Source organism: Spodoptera frugiperda, chromosome 2 (assembly GCF_023101765.2).
Source record: "Spodoptera frugiperda isolate SF20-4 chromosome 2, AGI-APGP_CSIRO_Sfru_2.0, whole genome shotgun sequence".
NCBI classification, from domain to species: domain Eukaryota; kingdom Metazoa; phylum Arthropoda; class Insecta; order Lepidoptera; family Noctuidae; genus Spodoptera; species Spodoptera frugiperda.
In genome coordinates this window covers 7,965,545-7,991,143 of record NC_064213.1, presented here as the reverse complement: position 1 = coordinate 7,991,143, position 25,599 = coordinate 7,965,545, and the positions used below count along the sequence as shown (strand labels likewise).

At 37.5% G+C, this 25,599-nt stretch overlaps 3 protein-coding genes across 4 annotated transcripts; 1 reads left to right on the top strand and 2 right to left on the bottom strand.

Annotated features, from left to right (window-relative positions):
* Positions 1-351: 351 nt before the first annotated feature.
* On the top strand, positions 352-14,829 carry LOC118269213 (lysophospholipid acyltransferase 7). Its single transcript, XM_050703223.1, has 7 exons — positions 352-679; positions 1,163-1,509; positions 1,705-1,856; positions 2,149-2,363; positions 12,464-12,649; positions 13,100-13,250; positions 14,567-14,829. The coding sequence occupies exons 1-7, from the start codon at positions 465-467 to the stop codon at positions 14,783-14,785; spliced, it is 1,485 nt and encodes a 494-aa protein (XP_050559180.1). The 5' UTR covers positions 352-464; the 3' UTR covers positions 14,786-14,829.
* A 2,034-nt stretch (positions 14,830-16,863) lies between these two features.
* LOC118269216 (pyridoxal kinase) lies at positions 16,864-23,487 on the bottom strand. 2 transcript variants are annotated; one of them, XR_007706818.1, is made up of 6 exons: positions 23,177-23,487; positions 21,845-22,088; positions 18,925-19,191; positions 18,206-18,385; positions 17,224-17,532; positions 16,864-17,170 (listed from the first exon to the last, which is right to left on the bottom strand). XR_007706818.1 is itself a non-coding variant. In XM_050703213.1 (5 exons), the coding sequence occupies exons 1-5, from the start codon at positions 23,264-23,266 to the stop codon at positions 17,417-17,419; spliced, it is 897 nt and encodes a 298-aa protein (XP_050559170.1). In that variant the 5' UTR covers positions 23,267-23,484; the 3' UTR covers positions 17,223-17,416. The 2 variants fall into 2 exon arrangements, 1 of the variants encoding a protein (XP_050559170.1); XM_050703213.1 differs by lacking the exon at positions 16,864-17,170 and having other exon boundaries at positions 17,223-17,532; positions 23,177-23,484.
* A 414-nt stretch (positions 23,488-23,901) lies between these two features.
* Positions 23,902-25,109, bottom strand: LOC118269188 (biogenesis of lysosome-related organelles complex 1 subunit 1). The gene is made up of 3 exons (XM_035584160.2): positions 24,827-25,109; positions 24,570-24,642; positions 23,902-24,274 (listed from the first exon to the last, which is right to left on the bottom strand). The coding sequence occupies exons 1-3, from the start codon at positions 24,885-24,887 to the stop codon at positions 24,001-24,003; spliced, it is 408 nt and encodes a 135-aa protein (XP_035440053.1). The 5' UTR covers positions 24,888-25,109; the 3' UTR covers positions 23,902-24,000.
* Between the last annotated feature and the right edge of the window lie 490 nt (positions 25,110-25,599).

The window sequence follows — 25,599 nt, the reverse complement described above, 5'->3', positions numbered from 1 at the left end:
AGTAAAATTTTCACACAAACAAGATTATTAATTGGTCCCTTTACTACAGTTTCGCTAAAACTTAACCTAATACTTAGTAAATTGAGCTAAACATTAATAATTCTAGACTTGATTAAGGAAAATACAAGAATGGAAATGATACCTATCCTCCTGTTATATGGGGTCATAACTTAAATAGCGAAAAGAGGGTGTGACCTCTGCTTGAACCTTCAAGAATAAAAAGGCGTGATGTTGTAAGCTAATGGCAAAGATTTTAATAAGTAAATAGTCTGAGCTAATGGCAAAGAGTTTATAAGTAGATAATGTATGAAGTCACCACAAACACATGCAGAAACCATTAAATTAAAAAAAAAACTACTATCAAATTGTCACAACCTGTCAAAGTCAGACAGACCTTAGCGATCATAAAATTAAAAATCCAAACAAAAAACATCGAAAATGTTATCTTATAAGCCAAGAATAAAATGTATGCACTTTCTGACATAATATATTTCTCATCTCTGTTAGTTTGTATAACCCTCGGTGGCTACTATAAGAGAATTGAGAATCCTAACACGAAGCGCAACTATGGGACCGGGTTGGGCATACTCATTACTTGTATGCTGTGCGGACCATCCATGGCACACTCCGTCCTTATGGTGTGGGGAAACATCGTGATTATAAAATGTTGCAACAAATTGTAAGTTGATTTTAATATTATGTCGTTTTTTTTTGAGGGGGGAACATCATCCAGTCTGCTCCCACCCTGGACGAGGCAAGAGGGAGTGTCAGACTCTTACTGACTAAAAACCACCCCGTTCCTACTCCTACTTTTCGAGCTGGAGCCCCGGTAAATCCGCTAGGTAGTCCGCAGCTCCGGATTATTATGTTTGGCTTTAGTAGCCAAACAAAGCCGAGGCATTATAATATTTTTGTAATAGTCAGATACCTATTCGGAAGTTAAAGAACTACCAAAATTGGAATGAGCTGTCGTCGGCGGTATTTCCGAACCGATACGACCTTCAAACCTTCAAGAAAAGAGCAAACTACTTTTTAAAAGGCCGACAACGCACCTGTGATTTCTCTGATGTTACGGGTGTCCATGGGCGGCGCTGATCGCTTACAATCAGGTGACTCGTCTGCTCGTTTGCCACATATTCCATAAAAAAACTATTTTTTTCAGATACATCCATCACTTAAGCATAGCCTACACATGGCTCTATTTGATCTACATAACCTTTAACATCGATATCTCGCACTATGTGTTGTGGGTGCACCAAGCCATTGCCCTGCGCCTGGTAGGCCTAGCGTTTGAAATCACCCTCGCAGAGAAAGCCAAACGACAGCCGATCGCAGGATCGCAGGCTTCAAAAGTCAATAAATATTCAAAAGAATCAGATTTATATTCAGACGGGACATCTAAGAGTTCGACCCACAGACTTAATGTTGGCGAATTGGCCTACGTGCCTACGGAGCCTAGTGCTGTGGACATCATTTCTTATGCGTATTACTTTATTGGCTTGCATAAAGGTATATAATATTATGTATACTAAAACTGAAATCATAAAATGTCCTAATTAAATTCTTCCTACAACCTTATCAAATTATTTTTACCATTATTTACCTATTCTACAATGTACGCAAAATGGATTCAAAAACTGCATTTTTACTAGTAACATGATGAAGCTACTTAGTGTTTAATGTTTCTAACACCGTGTTTTACAGGCCCTTATTATCGGTGGAAGACATTTAACGAACACTTTAAAACCCCTTTCGGAATCCTTGGCGACTGTAGAATAATAACTGAACAGAAATTGAAGAAAGCTCTTGTGTGTAGCATTTTGTATTTGTTCTTGAGTTTCAAATTTCCTACTCAGGTAAGAAAATGTACATAAGTTGACTGCTAGAGATAGCAATATGGCATAACTCCCTAGATAGCTAGGCTTTAGTGTAGGCCTTAATGTAGCACCTAGGCTTTAATGTAGCACCTAGGTGCCTTATATTGTATCTAGTATCTGTCGACGAAGAAGTAACCTATTAGAAACTTGGCACAATGTAAAACTAAAGATAGAGCCGTCTTCCTATTTAGGAACTTAACTAAAATTTTGCAATTTTCCTTACCCAACCAACGAGGCAGTCGAAAGATTTAATTGTACCTACTCATTGCAGGTGTATTACGACGATGATTTCTATTCGAAACACGGCACAGACTACCGCTATCTGTACAACATCCCCCAACTGGTGTCCTACGTGCTTCAGTATCAAGTCGTGATGATGTTGTGTACTAGTGTGTGTACGGAGGCCGGCTTTGGGGTGTACCCTACTAAAACACAGCCACTTCCTGGCCATGGGCCCTCGGCTAGGTTGAGCTTGCTGCACCTCGCGTAAGTTCTTACATCTAAATATTAAATAGTACCTAGTTAGGGGTAGCATTAATCATAGTTTCCTTCTACTAATATGTTGTTACCAATAATCAGTGATATCGACTTATGTATCTATGATCAGACTAGGAAATCTCTATTAACATCATTACGTTTTTTTACCGCAGATAGTGCAAATCATGAGACTATAATTCTAAAAATATGCATTAGGTAAAAATATCATAGTTACCTAATTACCTATCTAGGTATCTAATCATCACGTCTAGGTTGATATGATATCTATCTGTAACTAAAGATACCATGTTGTCATGCACACGATACCTAGCTTAGTAGCGCACGGTACGCAAATTCAAAACAGCTATTTTCAAGGAATGTCAACAAGGTGTGCAAATTGAATATTATCATCATGGAAGGTATTAGGTAGTTTACATATTGCATGTCATCTATAGATATCTATGCTGATGTAATAAGTATGAAGTAGGAACTAATTTGTTTATAGGTAGGTATAAATGTTTAGATAATATTGGACCAAGGTATGGCAAACCTAAAACAGGTGGCTAAAGACGCATATACCTATATTCAGAACCGTAAAATTCTCTTGTTTATAGCCAACAATCCAATCTATTAAACTAAACAGCCATTTAAAAAATAGTGATATGCAGTGGCGTAGCGTAGTGGGGGCGGCAGGGGCGGCCCGCCCCGGGCGGCACTTTTTAGGGGGCGGCAAATTTTAAACAATAATAATAAAAATATTTTGTAAATATTTCAACCATTTTATATTTTTTTCGCAACTAGAGATCGGAGAAAGTAGTGATAGTGGGGATGGAACCTTTAACGAGTGGTCCTGCCCCGAGAGGGGCACCTGAGGCAAGAATCCGACGATTCGTCGGAACCAGTAATTGGTAGGGTAAAAAAGGTGAAGGCGAAATCAAGTTCCCACGATGTGGGACTTGATGAAGCTCAACGCCAACTGAGGGCGTCTCTGGCGCAAGCCAAGCGGGTGGAGGCGCAAAAGGACCTGGAGGAGAAGGTCGCCGCCAAGGAGCGCGCAACCGGTGCCGCAAAGTCCAGGGCCGGCTACGGGGCTTCCAACGTCCTCTACGCAGACCACTCAGTGGCTGAGCTAGCGCAAATGGCGCTGGAGGACAAGTAGGAAATTTTGGAGGTGGCTTCCAAGTCCTCCAACCTGAAGAGATCGGCTGTTGCCGACAAACGAAATAGGAGGCGATCTGTCGTTGCCGGCCGTTGTACGCAAGATGGTCGACAGCGCGGAGTCGTGGGACGCGGTAGTGTCCTTCTGCGAGGACGTGAAGTCGCAGACACGCGAATATCACGTGCGGGACAGTCTCCTCCACGGCGGAGTCGCAGAGACACGATGGATTTCCCCGAAGCTTCAAACGGTACAAGTATTCGGAGAATCCACCGTGCCCGGTGAACAGCTGGGTTGTGATGCTGCTGGTTTCAATCTTCCTTACAGTGCTATACGCCGCAGCTGCACTGGGGAAGAATATCTTGGTGATTGAGGCGGTGTCACCGGATTTATACCTCGCGTCCCACTCGCTGATCGTGTCCATACGGATTCTCCCTTTGACGAATGAGACGGGGCATCGGTCATAGTCCGGCCTCCTCTTCGATCGCAGCGCTGCTTCTTTCGCCAGGTAATCGGCCCTTTCATTTCCCTCCAAACCTGCGTGGGCTTTTATCCAGAACAAGGAAACTCTCTTATTCTGGGAGGCGCAGTGGCGGAGAGCATTTCTTGTTTCCACTGCCAGAGGATGGGGGGAGGTTGGGTTGGCGACAGTTTGCAGCGCCGCCATCGAGTCACTGAATATGCCGAACGTGGTTTTTTCGCTGTTGAGCGCCTCCCCAGCTGCTCTCTGTAGTGCCAACAGTTCCGCCTGGTACACGGTGCAGTAGGACGGCAGTACAAGTTTTTTCGACTTAATTTCGGTGGCACTATCCCACAAAGATAGCGCCGCGCCGACTTTGCCCTCGATTTTGCTGCCGTCCGTGAAGATTCTCACGTCGTAATTAAAGGCTGTTAAATATATGTAACAAAATAATATGTACTACCAATAGCGTCATCTGGTGTATTAGTTCTAAACTAATTATGTATGTAGACCTATCAATTGTTAAACTCCTTATGTGATAAGTAAACTCTTTGTATATTGTTTATTATAAAACGTCAGTTGATTGCAAACCATTTATAGCGTTTTATTAGGTTATGGGCCCAGATACGAAATAAAATTATATTTTCAGTTAGAAGTTCGTGAGGCATCCGTGGTTCAGGACGCTATAAAGACAAAAGTGTTGGATATGAGTTCTGCAGTTAAGTCGGAAGGTGCATTCATCGCTGAAAAAAGCATCATATATATGGCGGCGGTTACAGAATTCAACAATCACAGTACGGCGGTAGCAGCGGAAACGGAAACCGAAAATTCGTTGACGAGCACTGTCAGTGGTGGTGTTGGTAGCGCTGGTAGTAGCCATAGTGATACAACAACAATTCCGGCGCAAGTACTCATATGGTTTCCAACAAGAATTTTTTGTCAGAATGTTTGTTATCAACTCAAGATTAAGGAGATTGTTGAATGCTCAGGAGACTCTTACAGATTAAACAATGTTTTGTAACATGTGTCTAACCTCACCAGGAATTTACTATCAGTGAGTAGAATATGAATTTATTCAACATGGTTGTTTGATTTATAACTCACAGAATGATTGTATTGGCGAGCTAAAACTGGAGAATGGTGATACAGATTAAGACTGTGAAGAGTGAGCAAGTGTTGACAGCTGCAGTAAAAGTATTGAATAATACTTGGCATAGACGTTTCGGTGTGAGTTTTGATGAGAAGTGCGGCTCTAACAAAGCCAGTTGCACAGTTTGTTGCGAAAGGAAACAAACTAGGTTACCATTCCCTCAAAGTGTAAGCAAAAGTCATGAAGTCCTAGAACTGATTCACATCGTCATGTGAACCAATGGAGAATATGTCACTAGGTAAAGCCAGATATTACCTATTGTTTATAGATGACTTTAGCAGGATGTACACAGCTTATTTTCTGAGATGGAAAATTATTTGAGGAAATGTGGTATAGTTCATCAGAAAGAAACAGTTATACACCAGAGCAATATGGAGTAAGTGAAAGGTACAACAGATTGAGTTGAGAAAACTCGTTGTTTCCTATTCGATGCTCAGTTTGAGAAATGTCTATGGGCAGAGTCTGTAAACACAGTCAACAGCAAGTATTAAAAGTAGTATTAAAGAGAAAACAACTCCTTTATGAATTATGGACGGGCAGAAAGCCAAAGTTGTAAATATTTGGCAGTCCAGTTATGGTCCAAGTAAAAAAGAAAAATATAAAATGAGATAAGAAAGCAAAGAAGAAGTTCCTAGTTAGATATTGTGAAAATATCAAGGGCTATCTTTTGTATGATCCGGTAGCACAAAATATCATTTTAGCCAGATATGTTGTTGTCATGGAAAACATAGATGACAGTTCAGCAACTATGAAGATAGACCACCTGAAGAAGAGAGAAGAGCAAGATACCAGTGTAAGCCAGAAGGTTGAGATTTTTATACCATCGTGAAATTCATCGAGCAACACTGATACCAGCTACTCAGATACCTTATCACCAGAGGAGATGGATCTTGTCTTCATGCTGCGTGATTCATCTACGCCAGAAAACGTGTGAGATGCAAAACAGACTACAAAGGTTATGCGAACATGTGTGCGGAAATGACAGGTGCACGAAAAGCTGTAAGTGATATATTAAATTGTGCGGAAAAAGAAAGTTAACAGTAAATGTGAAATGCATTATAGAGCCAGCTTGTGGCTAAGGGATTTACCCAGTTAACGAGATTTTCACCAGTTTTACCAGAGTTTTGTTAAATAATATTATGTTTTTTAAAACAGATTATAATATTGTTTTAAAGAGAATTTAGATTATTTTGTTAGGTCAGGGTGTTAAATATATGTAACAAAATAATATGTACTACCAATAGCGTCATCTGGTGTATTAGTTCTAAACTAATTATGTATGTAGACCTATCAATTGTTAAACTCCTTATGTGATAAGTAAACTCCTTGTATATTGTTTATTATAAAACGTCAGTTGATTGCTAATAAAATACGCAAGAAGTGCTTGACACAGACTGGTTTTTATTCATCTACCACAGATAACATATTACAAGGAAATACTGAGTGGCCTGTATCTATTAATTTCAATGCATACAATATTATAGTAATTATAACACCACCACTCATTGAAATAAACAAATAATCTAAGTATACAAACCTAAGTCTAGCAAAAATTTATAATGTTTAACACTAGGCAAACTTTTTGTAAGGATGTCAGCTGGCATACATGTAGTAGGCAAATATACAATTTTTACTAAATTATTTGCAACAGCTTCTCTTATGAAATGGAAACGAACATCAATATGTTTGCTCCTTTTATAAAACATACAATTTTCAGTTAGCTTTTTTGCACTCTGATTGTCGTTATACAAAACAATAGGGCCTACTTCTTTTCCAGTTAGAAATAACATTACATTTTTAAGAAATATTGCTTCTTTACTAGCTTCACAGACACCCATATACTCAGCCTCAGTGCTGGATAATGCTACTGTCTGTTGCTTTCTACATTCATGCGATATTACAGCTCCTGAAAGCTTGAAGCAAAAGCCAGTATAAGACCGTCTGTCTACTGCATTAGAAGCCCAATCAGCATCCACATAGCCAACAATATCCAAATCATCCTTAGTATAAGTTAAACAATAAGACTTTGTAGTTTTTAAATATTTTAACACTCTCTTGGCATGCTGCCAATGAACTTTATTAAAACAATTATTAAATTGGCTCAAGAAACTAATGCTGAATGAAATATCAGGTCTGGTAAGTATAGACAAGTACATGAGGCTACCAATTAATTGCTGGTATGGATATTTCTCATTACAGCTTTCACTTTTATCTAATTTCAAATTAATTTCCATAGGAGTAGTGACTGTTTCATTACAATTTTCTAGACCAATTTTAATTAACAAACTATTAATAAATTCTTCTTGATCTAACCTCAATTTGTTATTACAAAACTCCACTCTCATTCCTAAGCATTTTCTTACTTGACCTAAATCTTTCAGTTTAAATCTAGTAATAGCTCACATTTAAAATTACCCACTTCTATAGCACAAGTTGAAAAAACAAAAAAGTCATCTACAAACAATGCTATATAAGTTTTCTTAGTTTCACTTACAAACAGACAAGGTTCATGTTGTGATTTTTTATAATTCAATTTCTGTAAACATTCATCCACCTTCATGTACCAGGCTCGAGCAGATTGTTTTAGCCCATATATAGCCCTTTTCAGCTTTAAAACTTTACTTCCTGTCATTTCCGCACACATGTTCGCATAACCTTTGTAGTCTGTTTTGCATCTCACACGTTTTCTGGCGTAGATGAATCACGCTGCATGAAGACAAGATCCATCTCCTCTGGTGATAAGGTATCTGAGTAGCTGGTATCAGTGTCGCTCGATGAATTCCCTGGTATAAAAATCTCATCCTTCTGGCTTACACTGGTATCTTGCTCTTCTCTCTTCTTCAGGTGGCCTATCTTCATTGTTGCTGAACTGTCATCTATGTTTTCCATGACAACAACATACCTGGCTTATAATGATATTTCGTGCTACTGGATCATACAGAAGATAGTCCTTGATATTTTCACAATATCCAACTAGGAATTTCTTCTTTGTCTTTTTTCAGCTTTAAAACTTTACCCTTAAGAGACAGGTTTGGAGGCGGCTGCATGTATACAGTTTCTCCCAAATTACCATTTAGAAATGCAGTTGTAACATCATAATGGGTAACTTTCATATCTAATTTTACACTTAAGGCAAATAACAACTTTAAAACAGAATACCTTAGCACTGGAGAGAAGGTTTCTTTAAAGTCTATACCTTCTTTCTGTGTGAATCCCTTATGTCCCGGTCCCCTAATGCTGAATGGGGCAATCCCCTCTTTGCTTCGTACAGTGAAGCAGCTTCACGCACTCGAAGATCGAGGGAGTATCCCCGCCAGCAAGAGGGCCGAGTGCAGGGAGACCGTGCGATGGGCTCTGCAGAGCTTCTGAGCGAAGCCTCTTTGTACCACGTTCAGCTGTTTTCTTATCCCCAGTTTGTTCACGGCTGGCGCCCATGCACTCGCGGCGTACAGCACTATAGGTTCGACAACGGCGGTGTAGATCGAACGCACGACCTCTGGGTGCAGTCCCCAACTCACACGTGCAGATCTGGCAAGGTGCTTGTAAATAGCAATTGCTTTTTTACATGCGCCGGCAACGTGAGAGTTGAAGGTGAGGCCTGCGTCTATCGTCAGTCCCAGTATCTTCACTTCCTTCGACATTCCAATGTCGATCCCGCCCATGGCCAGGCGAGGAGTGTCATACTTTAGCCTGCGTGTAATCACCATGGCACTGGTTTTGTGTGGCGCAAATTTGAGCTTATTTTTGACACCCCACGCGCGCACATGCTCGAGAGCGGCATTGGCCTGTTGCTCTATCTCCAAGGCTGTGCCACCTTCGAATAGCATCACCACATCGTCCGCGAAGGCTTGGCAGTAATTGCCTCTAGCCTCCAGCTGCTTCAAGAGCGGGTCTAGCAGAAGGTTCCATAGGATGGGACCACCAATCGAGCCTTGGACGCACCCTTTCGAGGTTTTGCGTCTATTCTCCGCTCCCGCATACCTGACTATTACCTCCCTGTCACTCAGGTAGCTATCTATTACTCGCCTCAAGTTGATCGGACACTTTTCCTCTGCCAAACGGACTTTGATCGCCGGCCACCATGCGCTGTCGAAGGCTCCCTCTATATCCAACGACACAAGAACGATAATTTTCTTACTCTCCAGCTTGGCGCGGATATTCTTCACTAAGGTGAAGAGGGAGTCCTCAGTGCTTCTTTGGGGCATGAATCCGTATTGGCGAGTACTAATCCTCGGCAATAGGTGGAACTTGAGACGAGCAACCAGCATCTTTTCGAATACTTTTCCCAAGACAGGCAGGAGCCCAATCGGCCTGTAAGACTTGGGTACGGTATATTTGTCTTTGCCTGGCTTTCTCAGCACAACCACCGTTGCCTCCTTCCAGGTTTTCGGGAAGTGGTGGTAGGCCAAGCATCGATTTATGAGTGACAAGAAGTAGCCAGGGTTGCAATTTATGGCCCGAGAGCAAATGTCTGCGGTGAAGCCGTCGGCTCCCGGTGCTTTCTTCGGGTTGAACGACGATATCGACCTCTGGAGCTCGCTTAAGGTAAACGGTGGGTCATGCTGCTCACCATCACCACACGCGTTTACTAATTTTGCCAGTTGTCGAGTTCGGCAATGGTCTGAGTCGTCGTCGTCCTCACGATCCTCCGGGTAAAATGTTTCGGCCAGTAATTCCACCGAACCCCCCGCATCCAGAACTCGATCTTCTTTGTGCAGGAGCACATCTTCTTCTCTTTTTTCTGTCATCCTCATTACCCGGTAGATTCCCTCCCAGACCCCCTCCCTGCTCTGCTTCCCGCAAAACTCCTTCCAGCTCTCCGTCTGTGCATTTTTGACCGCCTTCAGTTAGGTTTGCGTTAGGTTAGGTTAGGTTTGGGTTAGGATTGGGTTAGGTTAGGTTTGGGTTAGGTTTGTGTTAGGTTTGGGTTAGGTTTGGGTTGGGTTAGGTTAGGTTTGGGTTAGGTTAGGTTTGGGTTAGGTTAGGTTTGGGTTAGATTTGGGTTAGGTTAGGTTTGGGTTAGGTTTGGGTTAGGTTTGGGTTAGGTTTGGGTTAGGTTTGGGTTAGGTTTGGGTTAGGTTTGGGTTAGGTTTGGGTTAGGTTAGGTTTGGGTTAGGTTAGGTTAGGTTTAGGTTTTTTTTTTTTTTTTTTTTAATTAAACTACTACTGCGGACAAATCGTCCGCGCTCTTTTTTACATGTTGTTTATTTGTTTACATTTCTTCAATATACTTAATCAATATCGTGCCCTCACTCGACACGTCTTAAACTATACTTAATATCTATGAGTCCCTTTGCTCAGTATACTCATTTAATATATATATATTTTTTTTTTTTTTTTTAATTTTTTTTTTTTTTTTTTTTTATTTTTTTTTTTTTTTATTATATTTGCCACAAATTACATTTACTCCTTAGGTATTACTTATTATTGTATGTTATTTGCTTAAATCTATCTAGATTTTATTTTTTTTTTTTTATTTTTTTTTTTATTTTTATTTATTTTTTTTTTTTTTTTTTTATTATAATTGCCACAAATTACATTTACTCCTTAGGTATAACTTATTATTCTATGTTATTTGCTTAAATCTATCTAGATCTTATCTACATCTATTTACATGTTTGTATATTGTATATAAGCTTTAAACAGAGCGGAGTGGAAGGAAGGTTGGGAGGCCTTTGCCCTGCAGTGGGACGATCATGGCTGAGATCTAAATCTAATATTATATGGGAGGTGCACTCCTGCTTGCGACCAGGGATTTCGATAATGTCAGCAAGGCGTCCACGATTTGCGCATCCCGATTTTGCATGGCCGTCTTAAGTTTGTAATCGACGACCAGTTTAGGCGGCGCGTTCATCGCCTTTTTGGCAAGGCGGCCTGTGGCGTCATCGGCGTCATCGGTGTAATAGACGCAACTGACTCTGTGTCTCGACACTGCCACAACCGCGTGGGAGACGCTTTCGCGGATCTGGTGCCTCCTCACCTTTGTGTTGATTATTATTACGCTGTCATAGGTCAACCCCTGCGCCTCGTGGATAGTGAGGATGCGCGAACCCTCGCCAGAACCATATCCCTGGCCAGCAAGAAGAGATTTCTCTTCCTGCGTATGAACCAGGAACAGCGTGTTCTTGGCGGATACTGGTATTTGCGCACCCGAGTAAGCCTCAACTCTCAGGGAGTGTATTCGTGACAGCGTCGTCTTGGAGGAGTATATCCCGGAGTAAATTTCGCTAAGTGTGTAAGCCACATCCAGTGGGTTGCGGTGCGTACAGAGTAGCTCCTGGGTGATGGTTGCCACCATATTCGGACGAGCGTAGTTAGGTTGGCCATGGGCCATTAGATAACCTAACCTAACCTAACCTAACCCAATCCTAACCCAAACCTAACCTAATCGAAATAATTATATCTACACTAAATAAGGAAGAGCGATCGGGTAAGAGTGAGCATTTTCTCTGTCGCAGTAATACGGTATGAGTGGCAGGGATATGAAAATATCTGTCGCATATTAGTGACACAGTTGGCTATAGGGTTAATGTTATGTGAAAGAGACTTCAAAAAAACTCTGTTTAATTCAGTCTCTAAAATGAGAAAGTTCGTTCGTTTCGCACAGCTCGTTCCAAATTGTAGATTCCTATGGAGAAGAAATTAAAGTATACCAGTGCAATCTACGAAAATAAACAATCATTTCTTAACGAAGATTTTATTGTTATATTTGCTGCCAACACATAGCTCTACCTATGTGTTACGAAGAGGGCTCTGGCCCAATGTATCGCCCACACCATCCTCCGACATACTTATAAAAACTGAATGAAATTCGTTGGTCGAGTGATCGCTAATGCGTCTGCCGGACAAGGGGTCTTGGGTTCGATTCTCGGGTCGGACAAAGTATTGCTGGGCTTTTTTCGGTTTTTCGAAAATTTCTCAGTAGTAGCACGGACTATATGAGATACTTACCTACTAAGAACCAACCAATATTAATGAAGATCTCTCGTCTCAAGAAATCAACTATTCATTAGATAAAACTCTAGGTAATGTCTACCTGATCCGGAGCTGCGGACTACCTAGCGGGTTTACCGGAGCTCCGGGTCGAAAAGCAGGAGAAGGAACGGGGTGGTTTTTAGTCAGTAAGAGTCTGACACTCCCTCTCGCCTTGCCCAAGGCGGGAGAAGTCATTGGATGATTTTCCCCCCTCAAAAAAAAAAAAAAAAGGTAATGTCTACAGCCACTAAATGCAGGATTCGTGACCATCTCTTTGATAACTACTAGGTCCAAATATAACTAAACCCTACAGAACCCTTCTTCAACAAAATTGTGTGCCCTTTCCCCACATTCCCACATTATTTCAGAGCCGTAACGGAAGAGGTGGCTTTAGAACAAGAATACAATTTCGCTATGCTAAGGTCTTTTGAAAACGAGAAGTTGCTGATCGGACCACGGATGAGGGATACGCTGAGAGGCTGGGACATGTCCGCGCGATACTGGTTCTGGGCACACACTTACAATAGCATGTCGAAAGCGAGGAAGGAAGTGAGGTCTGTTCCTTAAACTACGTATTAATAAAACAATCTCGCATAGACTGTACACAAGCTCATAACTTCCAAAGGCTCCTACTAAGTCTGGATCCCAATACGCACTCTTCGCCAGTTATGTTTTAATATTTTTTTTTTTTTAAGATTGACAATAAGTATCTATAATCAGTCAAATCCTATGTTAGGATATCGCAAATCATGTTGGTACTCGTAGCCACATTAATGCCATTGGCCACAATACTAATTTCTAGTAAAATATTTGCGTTGCGAATAACAATAACAGATAACGTCATTTAATAGAGTAGTCTTCTCAGAGTAGTCCGATAGGAAATGCCGGCCTCATCTAGTTATTTAGTGTTAACTTGTAACCTATTTTGCAAAAATAAGTATCATTTATCATTTTAATAAATAATCATATTTTTTGTATTCACTTCAAAACCTTCGTTGTTTCAGGAGCGCGCTGTCGTTCATGACATGGACGCTCTGGTGCGGGCCCACGATCCAACAGCTTATAATCTCCATCACGCTCTGGGTACACCTCCATCTAGAGAACGAATATGATGAACTGTATGAGACTGAGAAAATATTAACATATAATTTTATTGTAACTTTCGTGAGACATACTAAATTAATTATTATGTTATCGGCTTACTCAGTAGCATCGTGACAATCGCCGCGTCGTGTGTCGCGAAATGCTCCTCATGAATATGAGCCTCTTGCATGGCTTGAAACTAGTCGAGTTAATCGTCAAAACAGTACGTGAGTAAGCCGATAACATAATAATTAATATTAACATAAATATGTAATTAAATATTTAATTGTAAGTACCTAGTTATAAAATTAAGAAATCAATAAATCAAGGTCAAAGAAATCAAGGTCAAAGAAATCAAGGTCAAAGAAATCAAGGTCAAAGAAATCAAGGTCAGTGGATCATATGGGGTAGACAAAGTAAAGTAGCCTAATGTCTAAATCCCTATTAGGTATCATATTTTTTTACTTTTCTGTGTTCAAATTATGTGCCAAAAGTTTTGCACGGTTGGCGCTGTGATTGGGCAATCGGCTGCCGCCTTCGACCACAAGGTTTAGGGGATGAAATCCCGCACGGAGCTAATCTTTGTGTGATCCACAAATTGTTACTTCGGGTCTGGGTGTTTAACATAAACAAAGAGAATATAGTATTTAAAGATATATCTGTTTAATAATAAATAGGTACTTAAGATTCAAACTATCATGTATAATAACCTAATAGGTATTAAGATAACTAAAATAAATAAGTCATGACTATGTATAATCGTCCTTTGTTTGTACCTACTTGTAATACTAATAGATAGTATATTGTTTGTTATCTGTTTACACGACAACGTGGTTGTTGTTAACTTAGGTATCCGCGTGTTTAACAAAGCACAATGGGTAATGTTGGTCCCACCTCTCAATAATAGGAATAACATAAAGTAGAGGGATCCACGAATAGGTATTCTCGCAATAGGAATAACATACCCTCCTATGAAGAGGTATTCTCATGCTGAATAAAACTTTGTATTACGAGTAAGTTCAAAAGTCCGTGGTTTCGGTATTTTTATGTTATTTTAATCGCATACGCATACGCATTAGTATCCGATGCGCCTCCTGTTCCAGAAAGATCTAGAATGTGGCATCGGCCATCAGTTTTATGTTCTATGCGCCTCGCTTGGGCTTACTATCTAGGTATATTGTATTAGTTAGGTTAGGGCTTACTGGTTACTCGGGTAACTTTGAGACGACGAGACGCGGTGTGTGGCTCGTGATTATGAGCCCGGCGAAGCTTGAAATCAATCGAGTTGACTCGTTGAATAGTTACACGAGTAAGCCATACAACCAGATTAATTAATATCTCACGATAATTAATTATTATACAATAAATAGTATTATTATTTTCCACAGATGAAAATGCCCTGGGACATTGGATTCTCGATAATGCGACTGTTCTGCCTGGCGTACCTCACTCCCTGCCTTATACTGAGAGACTCGGCAGTGATACTGCGTTACTACAACTCTATATTTTGGGTGTATCATGTAATCCTAATCAGTTTAGTCGTAGGTGCCGTAGTTATGCAGAAAGATCAACTCGTGTCTAGAAGAACTATTGATATAAGCGTTTAAATTATACCTTGTTTTTATTTTACAATATACTTTTTTATATTCAATGTTGGTTGTTTTATTGTGTTAGTTAACAGTTTTTAATATTTTAAATGTATTTTTTATTGAGACAAGCCTGTCACATCCTTCGATACCGCTGCAACTCCTGTAAGCCAGGATCTACAGTAGATACCACCATGAAAACACCGGAACACTGAAGTCCGGCGCGTCTCAGGGACATGAATGACAGTCTTGGATCGCGAAACGAAATAAATTAGAAGATATTATTAGAGGAGAAGAAAAACTTTAAATGTATAATATGTCAAATTAATTTTTATAGTTACCAAGACGTAAATTCTTTGTAAAATAACTCGAGTTTGTATCAAATTTCGTTTAAAGATAACGTCTAAAATGTCATTAGAAGCAAAGGCAATTTTGGGGTCCTCATACGGTATCAAAAAGACAACACACATTAACAATATACATTATTAACACCTTAACTTCATATTTATTAACACATCTTATAAAACACCTACATGAAAATATAAAAACAAAACAATTCATTACACAGTAACATTTATTGCAAATGGCTTGAATAATCACTTTTAAAGTCTGTTTTTTAATCTCGTAGACTAAATTGACACATGCAAATGTCAAATTTACAAATAATATTGCCAGCTCTCTTATGCAGTGTTGTACCTACGATACCGGTTTGTTAAATCGTAACTTTTTATCTATAATAGACGAATTCAATTTTCATTCAAAGTTTTATATTTAAAATTCACGTACGTAAAAACGGCTGCACGACGTGCTACAAATTGGATAAATTACAAATCAATACAAGATGTTGTTATTAACCTGTAATTGTGTAATTAAAAATATACGTTATACATTATTAATTTTGTATTATTACGTTTAAATAAGTACCTACCACATTATTTCAAGATAAACACATTATTTCAGGATAAGTTATTGTAAAAAAACGATACTTGATTTTATTTACGCTAAGTATCGGTTGTGCCATATCACTATTTAAGAATTGCAATAAATTGACAACACTCGTAATGTCAGTTTAGTCTACGAGATTAAAAAACAGACTATAGTTGGACATAACACAAACAGTGCTTAGTCAACTAAGTACAAAGATAATTTATTATATGTATCACAGACACATAAAATGTAAGCATAACTTAATTTCTCTATGGAAGACATTACATATTGGTCAAATTCTATGATATTGCAGTTTTTATATTAATCTTACTTACACAAGGCAACTCGGCGAAGACTGTTTAAAGGACAAGAACGTACATAATATCAGATATTTAATTGGTACAGACTTCTAACTGTGGGGCCACATTAACGTGTCCATTATTTTATTGCATTTCCCGTTAATGTGGCCCGAACATAAAGGACAATTCCAAATTCTGTTCCAAAATCAAATCAAGCAGTATGTACTGTCTGACCCATGCATCGACTCCTTGGACAAGCGAGTATTCAATCATTGAGGCGGTCATAGATATTGCTATTTATTACACAGGCTATAGTGTTTACACAACATTGGTAAAACAAACAATACATTACTGTACTGTCTTATCCTCTAAACAATATTCGCCAAGTTGAACTTAACAGCAAAAGCATTTAATTTTACTATAAGTACATAACATATAGGCCCAGCACACACCGGCGGAGCCGCGTCTAAGATACTGAGAATAAATCAAATTAAAATAAACCTTAACTGCAACAGCGCACGGATGACAATGGCATGCCAAATATTGGAGGCGCGCGGTGCATCGTCAAGCATCTTTGACATGTCATTTTCATCCCTATTCCATAGTTGTTAAGGTTTATTTAAATATTTTATTCTCAGTATCTTTCTGCTCCGGTGTGTATAAGGCCATAGATATACATAATGCATAATATATTCACAACAATAATATTGTTCATTCTTAATTTTAGGCTTTGAACTCTCATTTGATATAAGTTTTTCTATTCTATATTATTGTCTTTTAAATAAGTACACGCATTTAGTAAATGGCTCTACGAAATGTGTCACAAACTTGTGGTCATATTTTTCGGGATGAGATATTACATTTGAACTTAGACGCGACTATAAATTTTACTAGAATGAAATTACTTATTTAATATTTAACAAATGCGTCACATTTAAGCACTTTCCTATAACACGGAGACATTGAAGATTAATGCTTATCTGAACCAAAAGATATATCTGAACCATAAGATTAATGCTTATATCGTCACCCTCCCGGCTAACTGTCCTAACTACCAATTGATGTTTTTCCAGGGCAACCGTTTTTCGGTCGGGCGTTACAGTTAAATTACTGTAGATGCGTTATTTGTGGCTTTATTAATGAATTAAAAAGTTTTTTTTTATATAGGTCTTGGCTTATTCTTTAATTTTGCTTATTTCTCCCGCCTTGGGCGAGGCGAGAGGAGTGTCAGACTTTAATTTTGTAGTCGCCCTAAAGCCCTAAGGTATCTATTAAATGTCAGTGCAGATACGTCGGTTTGTGAGATACGACAGTTAGCGGGGAGGGCGACGATATGACCAACATTGTTATCATCTTGTAGGTACAATAGTAACAGATATATATAGAAAATTCATCCCATTTTTGCTAGTAATAAACTAATATGGATTTAACTACTTAGCTGTTTTGCACTAATGGTAATCTTTGGGTTTTCAATGAAGTTCTTGTTCTGAATGATGCGTAACTCTCTCAGTTGTGGTGGAATCTTGCCAGTAGGCTGTTTATCTGGAACAAAACGACAAATTATGTATAATTTTTAATCGACTTGTGCTTTTAAAAGGGGAATAGCTTGTGTTGTTGGGATAAAAGAACATTATATGAATAGTTATTATTAGTTTTTTAATAAATTATAATGCCTTTAATTATAATGCATGCACAATCAATTGTTTATAGTGTGCAAATTAATCATTTTACATTTTCCGCATAACACTTGACTGCATATCTAACCATGCCTAGAAATAGGAAATACTATTGCATTATTGTTATTATGTTATTTATTTTTCTATTGAAGCTGTAGCTAGAAGGTAAATAGGAAAACGATGGGATGCATATAAAATGTTGATGATTGACTCATGATTCAGATGAGTGAGTATAGTTCAAAGTATTCAAATACTATGATGGGAATGGCACCCAGAAATGCCCTCTGGCACCAGAGGCCTTAGTACGAGTTTATTTTATGATTAACAAGAGCGTGTTTAATTGGTTGGTTCATTCGGGCCGGCCAATCACGGCGTCAAACGCGTTCTCGTTTCGTTTTCGGTCAACGTAAAGCAAACTCGTACTAAGGGTACTGATAAAGCGTACAACAAAATAAATCTTTAATGTTCACTTCGTACAGTTATGACGTCTTTTTTCCCAGCTCAAAAAATGCTACAATTAGACAATTAAAAGTACTTACCTCTAGCTTTCTGATATGTATCTTTGACAATGATTTGTAGCGTGGATATCGTGTTTTCCAGCGTGAGTTTCAAGTTGTTATTCGTCTTGTGCCACCACGCTAGGAACAGCGATGCAAACAAGTCACCAGTCCCCGTGAACGCGGCGTCCACCTTCGGAATACTAATCTCGTACTGAACTCCTATGAAATAAAACATAAATCATTATTTTATTCTCATAATCAAATGCGATACTAAGGGCTGTTGCTTATAAGTGAAACGACCAGTTGCACTACAACTGGTCGTTTCACTTATAGCTACTAGCTAGCTGGGGATTCTTTGTGAATATTTTTATAATAATTCGCAAGATCTACAAAGGTTGCGCTGCGTCGCCTCACCCGCGTACGCTGCTCTTGAGGAAGAGTCCCTCTGTGATTCGAAAGTAGTACATATTTACTTAGTATTTTCACGTGAGTATATAAACCGTTAAGTTCAGTTATTATGTGAATATGAATGAAACACAAGTACAAACAAAAAAACGTGTTGATAGAATTTGACAAATATATTTGAGTTTAAAAGTATCGATTTAAGTACTTAATACTTATGGATGGCGCTCACTGCCGACATCCTACGGCATGGCAAAGGATTTTATCACTAATCAAGTTATTTTGAAACTTATTTCAATGAGTAGTTAAGTTAAGTAGTAGTTAATAATAGATAAATAAATAACGTAAGAACATACCCGCAGTGCTAGCAAGCCCAATCATACATTTGTCATCACCAAGTTCTGTGCTCGACAGCACAACAGTTTTAGGTCCCTTCTTGTGCAGAGCATCAATTATCTTCATAGCATCTTCTAGGCTGTTCATTTTCATTCCTGTGATCAATTCTGCCTCGTACTGGTTCGGCGTGATGACGTCAGCTAATGGAACCACGACGTCGCGGTATACTGGCAGAATATCCTCTGGCACGTACATTTTTCCATTGTCACCCATTACAGGGTCACATACTGGAAATTAATGAGGTATTTAATTTTTGGGTCAAGTCATAGGTACATATTATGCACCTTAATCTTAAGTATAAAAATAGATGGATAGTGGTCTTTGTGGTTTTCGCATTTATTTTTTCTAAGTGGTAGCACAGTAAAACTGTAAAAGTGTGGGAGTGTCATGCTTCGGCACGAATGGGCCAGTTCGACTGGAGTAATACCACGGCCTCACAGAAAACGGACGTACCTAAAACAACTCTTGAGTTGTGTTTCTTTGGGTGAGTGAGGTTACCGAAGGCCCAATTACCCCTTCTTCCTTCGTAATCCTCTATTCCCCAACAACCTTTTAATTTCAAACCCCAAAAGGCACCGCACGGCAACGGCGATTGCTTGCCATCAGACGATCCGTCTGCTCGATTACCGGCTATATACCATTATGGGACAATAAGAGTGTGTTTATTTCATACGTCAAATAATGTAGTTACTTAACGCAAGTAATGTTAGTTTGTGTTCTTAGAAGCGCTTGCTTATGAAATACCTATTTCCATTGTTTTGAAACGAATCGCTATGTGAAATCTGATATCAGCGAGTTCGAATTTTGCAAACATCAACATTACCTAGATTGTCAGTGTATAAAATTCGTGAGAAATGTTAACCTAAACTGTTAGTTAGTAGTAGCCAGATGGACGTGGAAACATCTAGAACGGTTAATAGTATAGAGGTGGTGGGTGGGGCTGACATATCTTTGATAAAAACCTCTAAAAAGGTTAAGATAAGAAAGGTGGTTGCTGAAAATGGCCATTTTTTAAGAGGGGAAAGTCATCCAATGACTTCTGTCGCCTTGGGCAAGGCGAGAGATAATGCCAGACTCTTACTGACTAAAAACTACCCCGTTCCTACTTCTGCCCTTCCGGTAAACCCGCTAGGTAGTCCGCAGTTCCGGAGTGACAATGGCCATAAGACGTTTATTTATTTAAACCTCTCATAATTTATACTATTGTACTAAAAAATATTACTGTTTGTAGCAAAAGCATTGAATCTCGTAGATATATAGACTATTACAGACCTGCATACAATAGTATTGTCACGCTTGTTTCAGATTCTTTCATTATCAGCAAACAATCGTGGTCATTAATGACTATACGAGTGCGATTGTTATTTGTTACATAAGTTACAGTCAGATAAAATATTAGGTATTATAGTGTTTTAGTAGTTAACATAGTCTGAAAAAATTAGACATGGTTTTTTATGGTATAAACCAGTAAACGAGTAGACGGATCACTTGATGGTAAGCAATCGCCGCCGCCCATGGACAACCGAAACACCAGAGGCGTTACCGGCCTTTTGAGGGTTAAGAATTTGTTGGGGAATCGGGGCTTGGGAAGATTAGGATTGGTAAGTAGTTGTGCATTGTCTGGTAGCCGCACTAACAACGAAAACACGCAAGTGTTGTTCCACGTTGTTTCTGTAAGGTCGTGGTACCACTCTGGTCGAGCAAGTTCATTCGTGCCGAACCATGGCTCTCCCACATTTAAAATGATGTTTTATGTTACAATAATTAATGCTGTTATCTTTATGTTTGATAAAATTGATAACAAATACATTTCCGCTCCGATAACCTAACAAGAAGATCTTTTTACAAGGTACTTATCATCTTGAGACTTCGAATACATAATGTCTTAAAATAGATATGTCATAGTAAACATTAGGTTCAATTGAAATATAAATACTCTTATCATGAGAATGTACAATTAAACAAAGCAAATAACTAGTCATGTGACTAGTCTCTCTGTGACGCAAGATTTCGTAACAACATTCAGAGAATGGTGACAATGACCAATTAGGTTTATTAATTGTTTATTGGGGAAGTATCTATTTACTAGCCAAATATAACTACTATGAAATGGTGTTGCATGTGTTTGGAAGATCTTACAAAATTGACAGTGTCTGAGTAGTCCTTTGGTCAATATGTAAAATTTGCTCAATAGACCTATTTTACAGTCATTTGATGATATACATATAAAATTATATGACCTATTGCAGTAAGGAAGTAGGTAGACTCTTATTACAGTTTACAAATGCTCCAGTTAATAATAAATTAATTAGCACTAAATAAAGGCAATGGCCACTTGACTGCCAACATGACTTTTATATAGCATTGAATTGATTTTTCAACCATTAAGATTAGTCAATGTCTTTTACATTCCCTAATTATTATTTAATTGTAAGACTGATCTGTAAATAGAATATACATATTTAATTTTCTCTCTACTATCAACAATTAACTTCATTCAAGATGATTGTGGGGAGAGGTCAGGTTACATTATCAGTTGTAAATATTTAGTAATCATGTGTGGTAGCATTGTTTTCGAATTTCATAATGTTGTAATAATAAAGATATTTTGTGTACACACTACACAACATTGTATTAAATGTGACATGATGACATCTTTAGTAGGTATATTATTTGCTAGCAATGCACATATTATTTATAGAGTGTATAGTAAGTATTATAGTATTAGTTTTCAAGGTTTCTTCCTCACTTAGTCACATAATGTTGTTTATTACTTTGATGTTTACTCAGAACATACAATATTGCATACACAGATTTCTATTTCCTACATTACAATATTTTCCTTGAACTGCATAAAAAGCAAATGAAATTAAAACTTACCATAGTTTAGATTAGGGTTCTTTTCCCTTAACTTTTTGAGAATTTCTACGATTTTCTTCAATGAATCAGGTGATCTCGAGTAGCCAGTTAGGAAATGAGTGTAGTAGTCTACTTCGTTCAAAGTCAACCCTTCTATAAGCTCATCTAACTCTTCATTTTTTAAACTTTGTCCTTTTATATGTTTGTAGGCTGTATGTGTTGAGAATTGGACAGTATTGATATAATCTACTTCAAAACCTAACACCTGAAAAAGAAGTTCTATATTTAAAATATTGTTTTTTATTTCTTAATTTTATTATCTCTGCTAACCATTACCTAAGTGTGGCATGTTTAAAAATAATTACCACAATTAAAATGAAGGCAATTATCATTATCATTTGGAAACAAGTTCTTGTTTGTTGTTTCTTTTATATTGTCATTGTATCCAAGGTTAACTCGGAGAGAACAAATTTTGTCTCTAAACATGACATTGAAGGTTCATTCAATAAAAAAATAAAGATTAGAATATTTCAAATTATTGTGATAAGGACAGTCTTGAAGGCTAAAACTAATATTTTTGTACCTATTGAAACTCAAGAGAATTAAGTTTTATTTATTAACTGTCTACAATACATAGACATAAATTATAGAAATAAAAGAATACATAACTTTATAGACAGGTAATAAATAAAACTTAATTATATAATACATAGACAGTCAATAAATAAAACTTATTTCTCTTGGAAAATTATCAAAAACTTTAAAATTAAATACAAGGTTAAAATAATGATGATAGTTTGGACCATGCTCCCGCTACTGGTCGGCTCCTATTTTTATATTTTTAAATATTATTTTATTTTATATGTGTAGTATTTAAAAATGTAAATCTAGAGAATGTTAAGCAAATAAAAAACAAATAGTTTAAAATAATGACCTTATAGAAATATAATATTAAAAACAATAAGGTGCGTTGGGGTAAGATCGGCGCAGGGGAAAGAACGTACAAATCAAATATCTCACTTATTTGGCTATATTCTTTAATGCTGATCACATTGCGTGACACGTTATTAAATTCCGCTCCGTCCCGCGGTGTCCATCACTCGCTCCGGTCAACACGGAGTAAGATATTTGATTTGTACGTTCTTACCCCTGCGCCGATCTTACCCCAACGTACTATATATTGTAGTATTGTTTATTTCAATTTTAATCTATTGGTCATTGGATAATCTGGTGGTTAACCATATACATATTTATATTCGAATATTTAATAGAAATTGTGACAAAATAAAATAAAATAGTAAATATCTAAAATGCTAAATTATTAAATAAAAAAATATGGAAATAAAAGGTTACCTGCAGTGGAAATACAGCACTTTTATTGCCAACATATCCATGTACTACATGGCTTTGGATTGATAATACTCTTGGGCTATCAGAAGACATGATTCTTGAGAATATACACTAAAACACTCAATAAAATAGTAACTGCTTCCAAACAGGCGTGCGACACAGACCGCGACGTGCCAGAGGACTGAATCGAATTATGAAACAACTAATGTCTGCTCACGGCCGCTCGATCATAAACAACTAACTATAATTAGGTATTTCTCAAATAGAGAAATGATAAGATAAGAACTGCGCGCACTTCTTCATCGTTGACATAATTGACATTGGTTTGACAGTTCATTTGACAAAAGACAAACATTACAGGAGATATGTAAAATGTTGCAAATTAATAAAATGACAGTTTCGTTTTATCAGAAACTATTCTAGATAAATGAATTTAAAAAAATGTAAAGTATTTGTAGGTATGACATGGCTACAGAAATAAAATAATGATAAAAACAATATATCCTGGAGATGGTCTATTGAGAACAATAGGTATGCTATAAATGTTTACGTTAAAACTTATTAAAACTATGTAGGTTTCATCTAGGCGAAAACATTAAAATAATGTTTATGAATACATGGTACTAGTTTCTAAACAGTATTTTTAGAAGACCGAATAGATTTCAAAACAATTTTCAGTTAATTTACAGAAAAGCTGTTTATATTTGGTTGAAATACAAACACAAAACTTACTGCATCAAATAAAATATGTATTATCTTAACACAAGAAATAACTATAAATATTGATAAACAAAACAGGAATGATTTTTTTATTTATTAAAGAGGATTCATTGGTTACTACTAGTACTAGTACTGCTAGCGTTGGTTGGTTGTTCTTGTGTCATTTCGTAAGCTCTTTCTAATGTGTCAGTGATAATCTTCATATCATTCTCAATACTCCTTGCCCAGTTCTCCACATCTCCAATTTCTTTGAGGGCACTACTGAAGTTTTCGACAAGAGCTAGCCATTGTTGTGTTTGTTTAGCAAAGTTGATAGCACCCTGGTGCAGTAGTTTTGCTTCGGCATCTAATTTCTTTTGGTTTAGGTAAGCTTGGGCCACTCTGTAACAGACAACAAATAAAAAGATTAAATTAAAATATATGATGTATTTGTAAAAAAAAAGTATCACTGTAAATAAGTTTAGCATAGGTAATAGAATTGTTGGCCAGGATCGTGGTTAGTATAAGGCCTCGCATCAAATTACATGCCACTTTTCCTGTATAAATACAGATGTTACTTCTAGTTTCTTCATGCCTATCATTTCAGCAATAATGATGCATTTAGCTACGATTATCAAATTGTGCACATAGACACAAAACCAAATTAGAGACATTAAAACTACAAATGCATACATACCCCACATTTAGATGGTCAACAAGTGCTTGAGTCAAATCATTTGCAGCAGCTATACATTCTTTTCGTTTTTGTTCTGAAAACATAAACCAATAAATAATGAGCAGGTTTCGTCACCTATTATCGATCATGTGTTATATTAAACTACTTATAGCATGAACTACGATTTGCAACCCGCCTGTGAAGCGATGGCAAACCCTATTTTATAGAGGCCTATAGTTCAGCAGTGGACTGTCATACGTAAGTATATAAGTAGTTACCTTGTATAACTCTTTTTGAAGCTTGTTTTACTTGATGTTCTTTAATTAGTGAAGATAACATTATGGTAGTTCTAAAGAATGTTTCGTATTGCACCACCCGTTACGGTTGGGATATATGTCTTGTTTACTATCTTTAGACTTCTTATGAAGTGTTCAAGTAAGATACACAATATATTTATTACTGTTTACAACAAATTATTAAATATTAGCACAATATTTTCGCTATTTGTTGATGTTGCGTATTTTGACTTTTTGACATAAAACTGCGTCAGTGTCACTGTCACTTGTCTTTGATGTTTAATGTTGCTAGTGTTATAAAATCGTAGCTTTCGTTCAGAATATGTATGTTCGTAGGAAATAATCATACTAACCTGCTCAAACCGATAATAATTATCGTTAAATTTATTTGACTGAATCTAAAAAATGACAATAACAAAATATTGTATCTACACATAACATTTATTCATTACGTTATGGTTCTTTTTTGTTTTATTAATATACTTTAAAGTTAATTATGTATAAATGCAGTATGAAAACTGATTGTATATTTATTTATAGTGATTAAGTACTTGCACAAAACCTTTTAATCATAGATTAAATGCAAGATCCAGTTTTGACTTAATACGTCCAATTTCAGGGTCATCGGGTCGCGGTTGGTCGAGTACCTTTCCATAAACCATGGTTCATTCGGGCGCAGATAGACGATATTAAAAACTTAATAACGAATAAACTATGTTCAATTGTTACAATTAGGTATCCAGGCCATCGGGGAA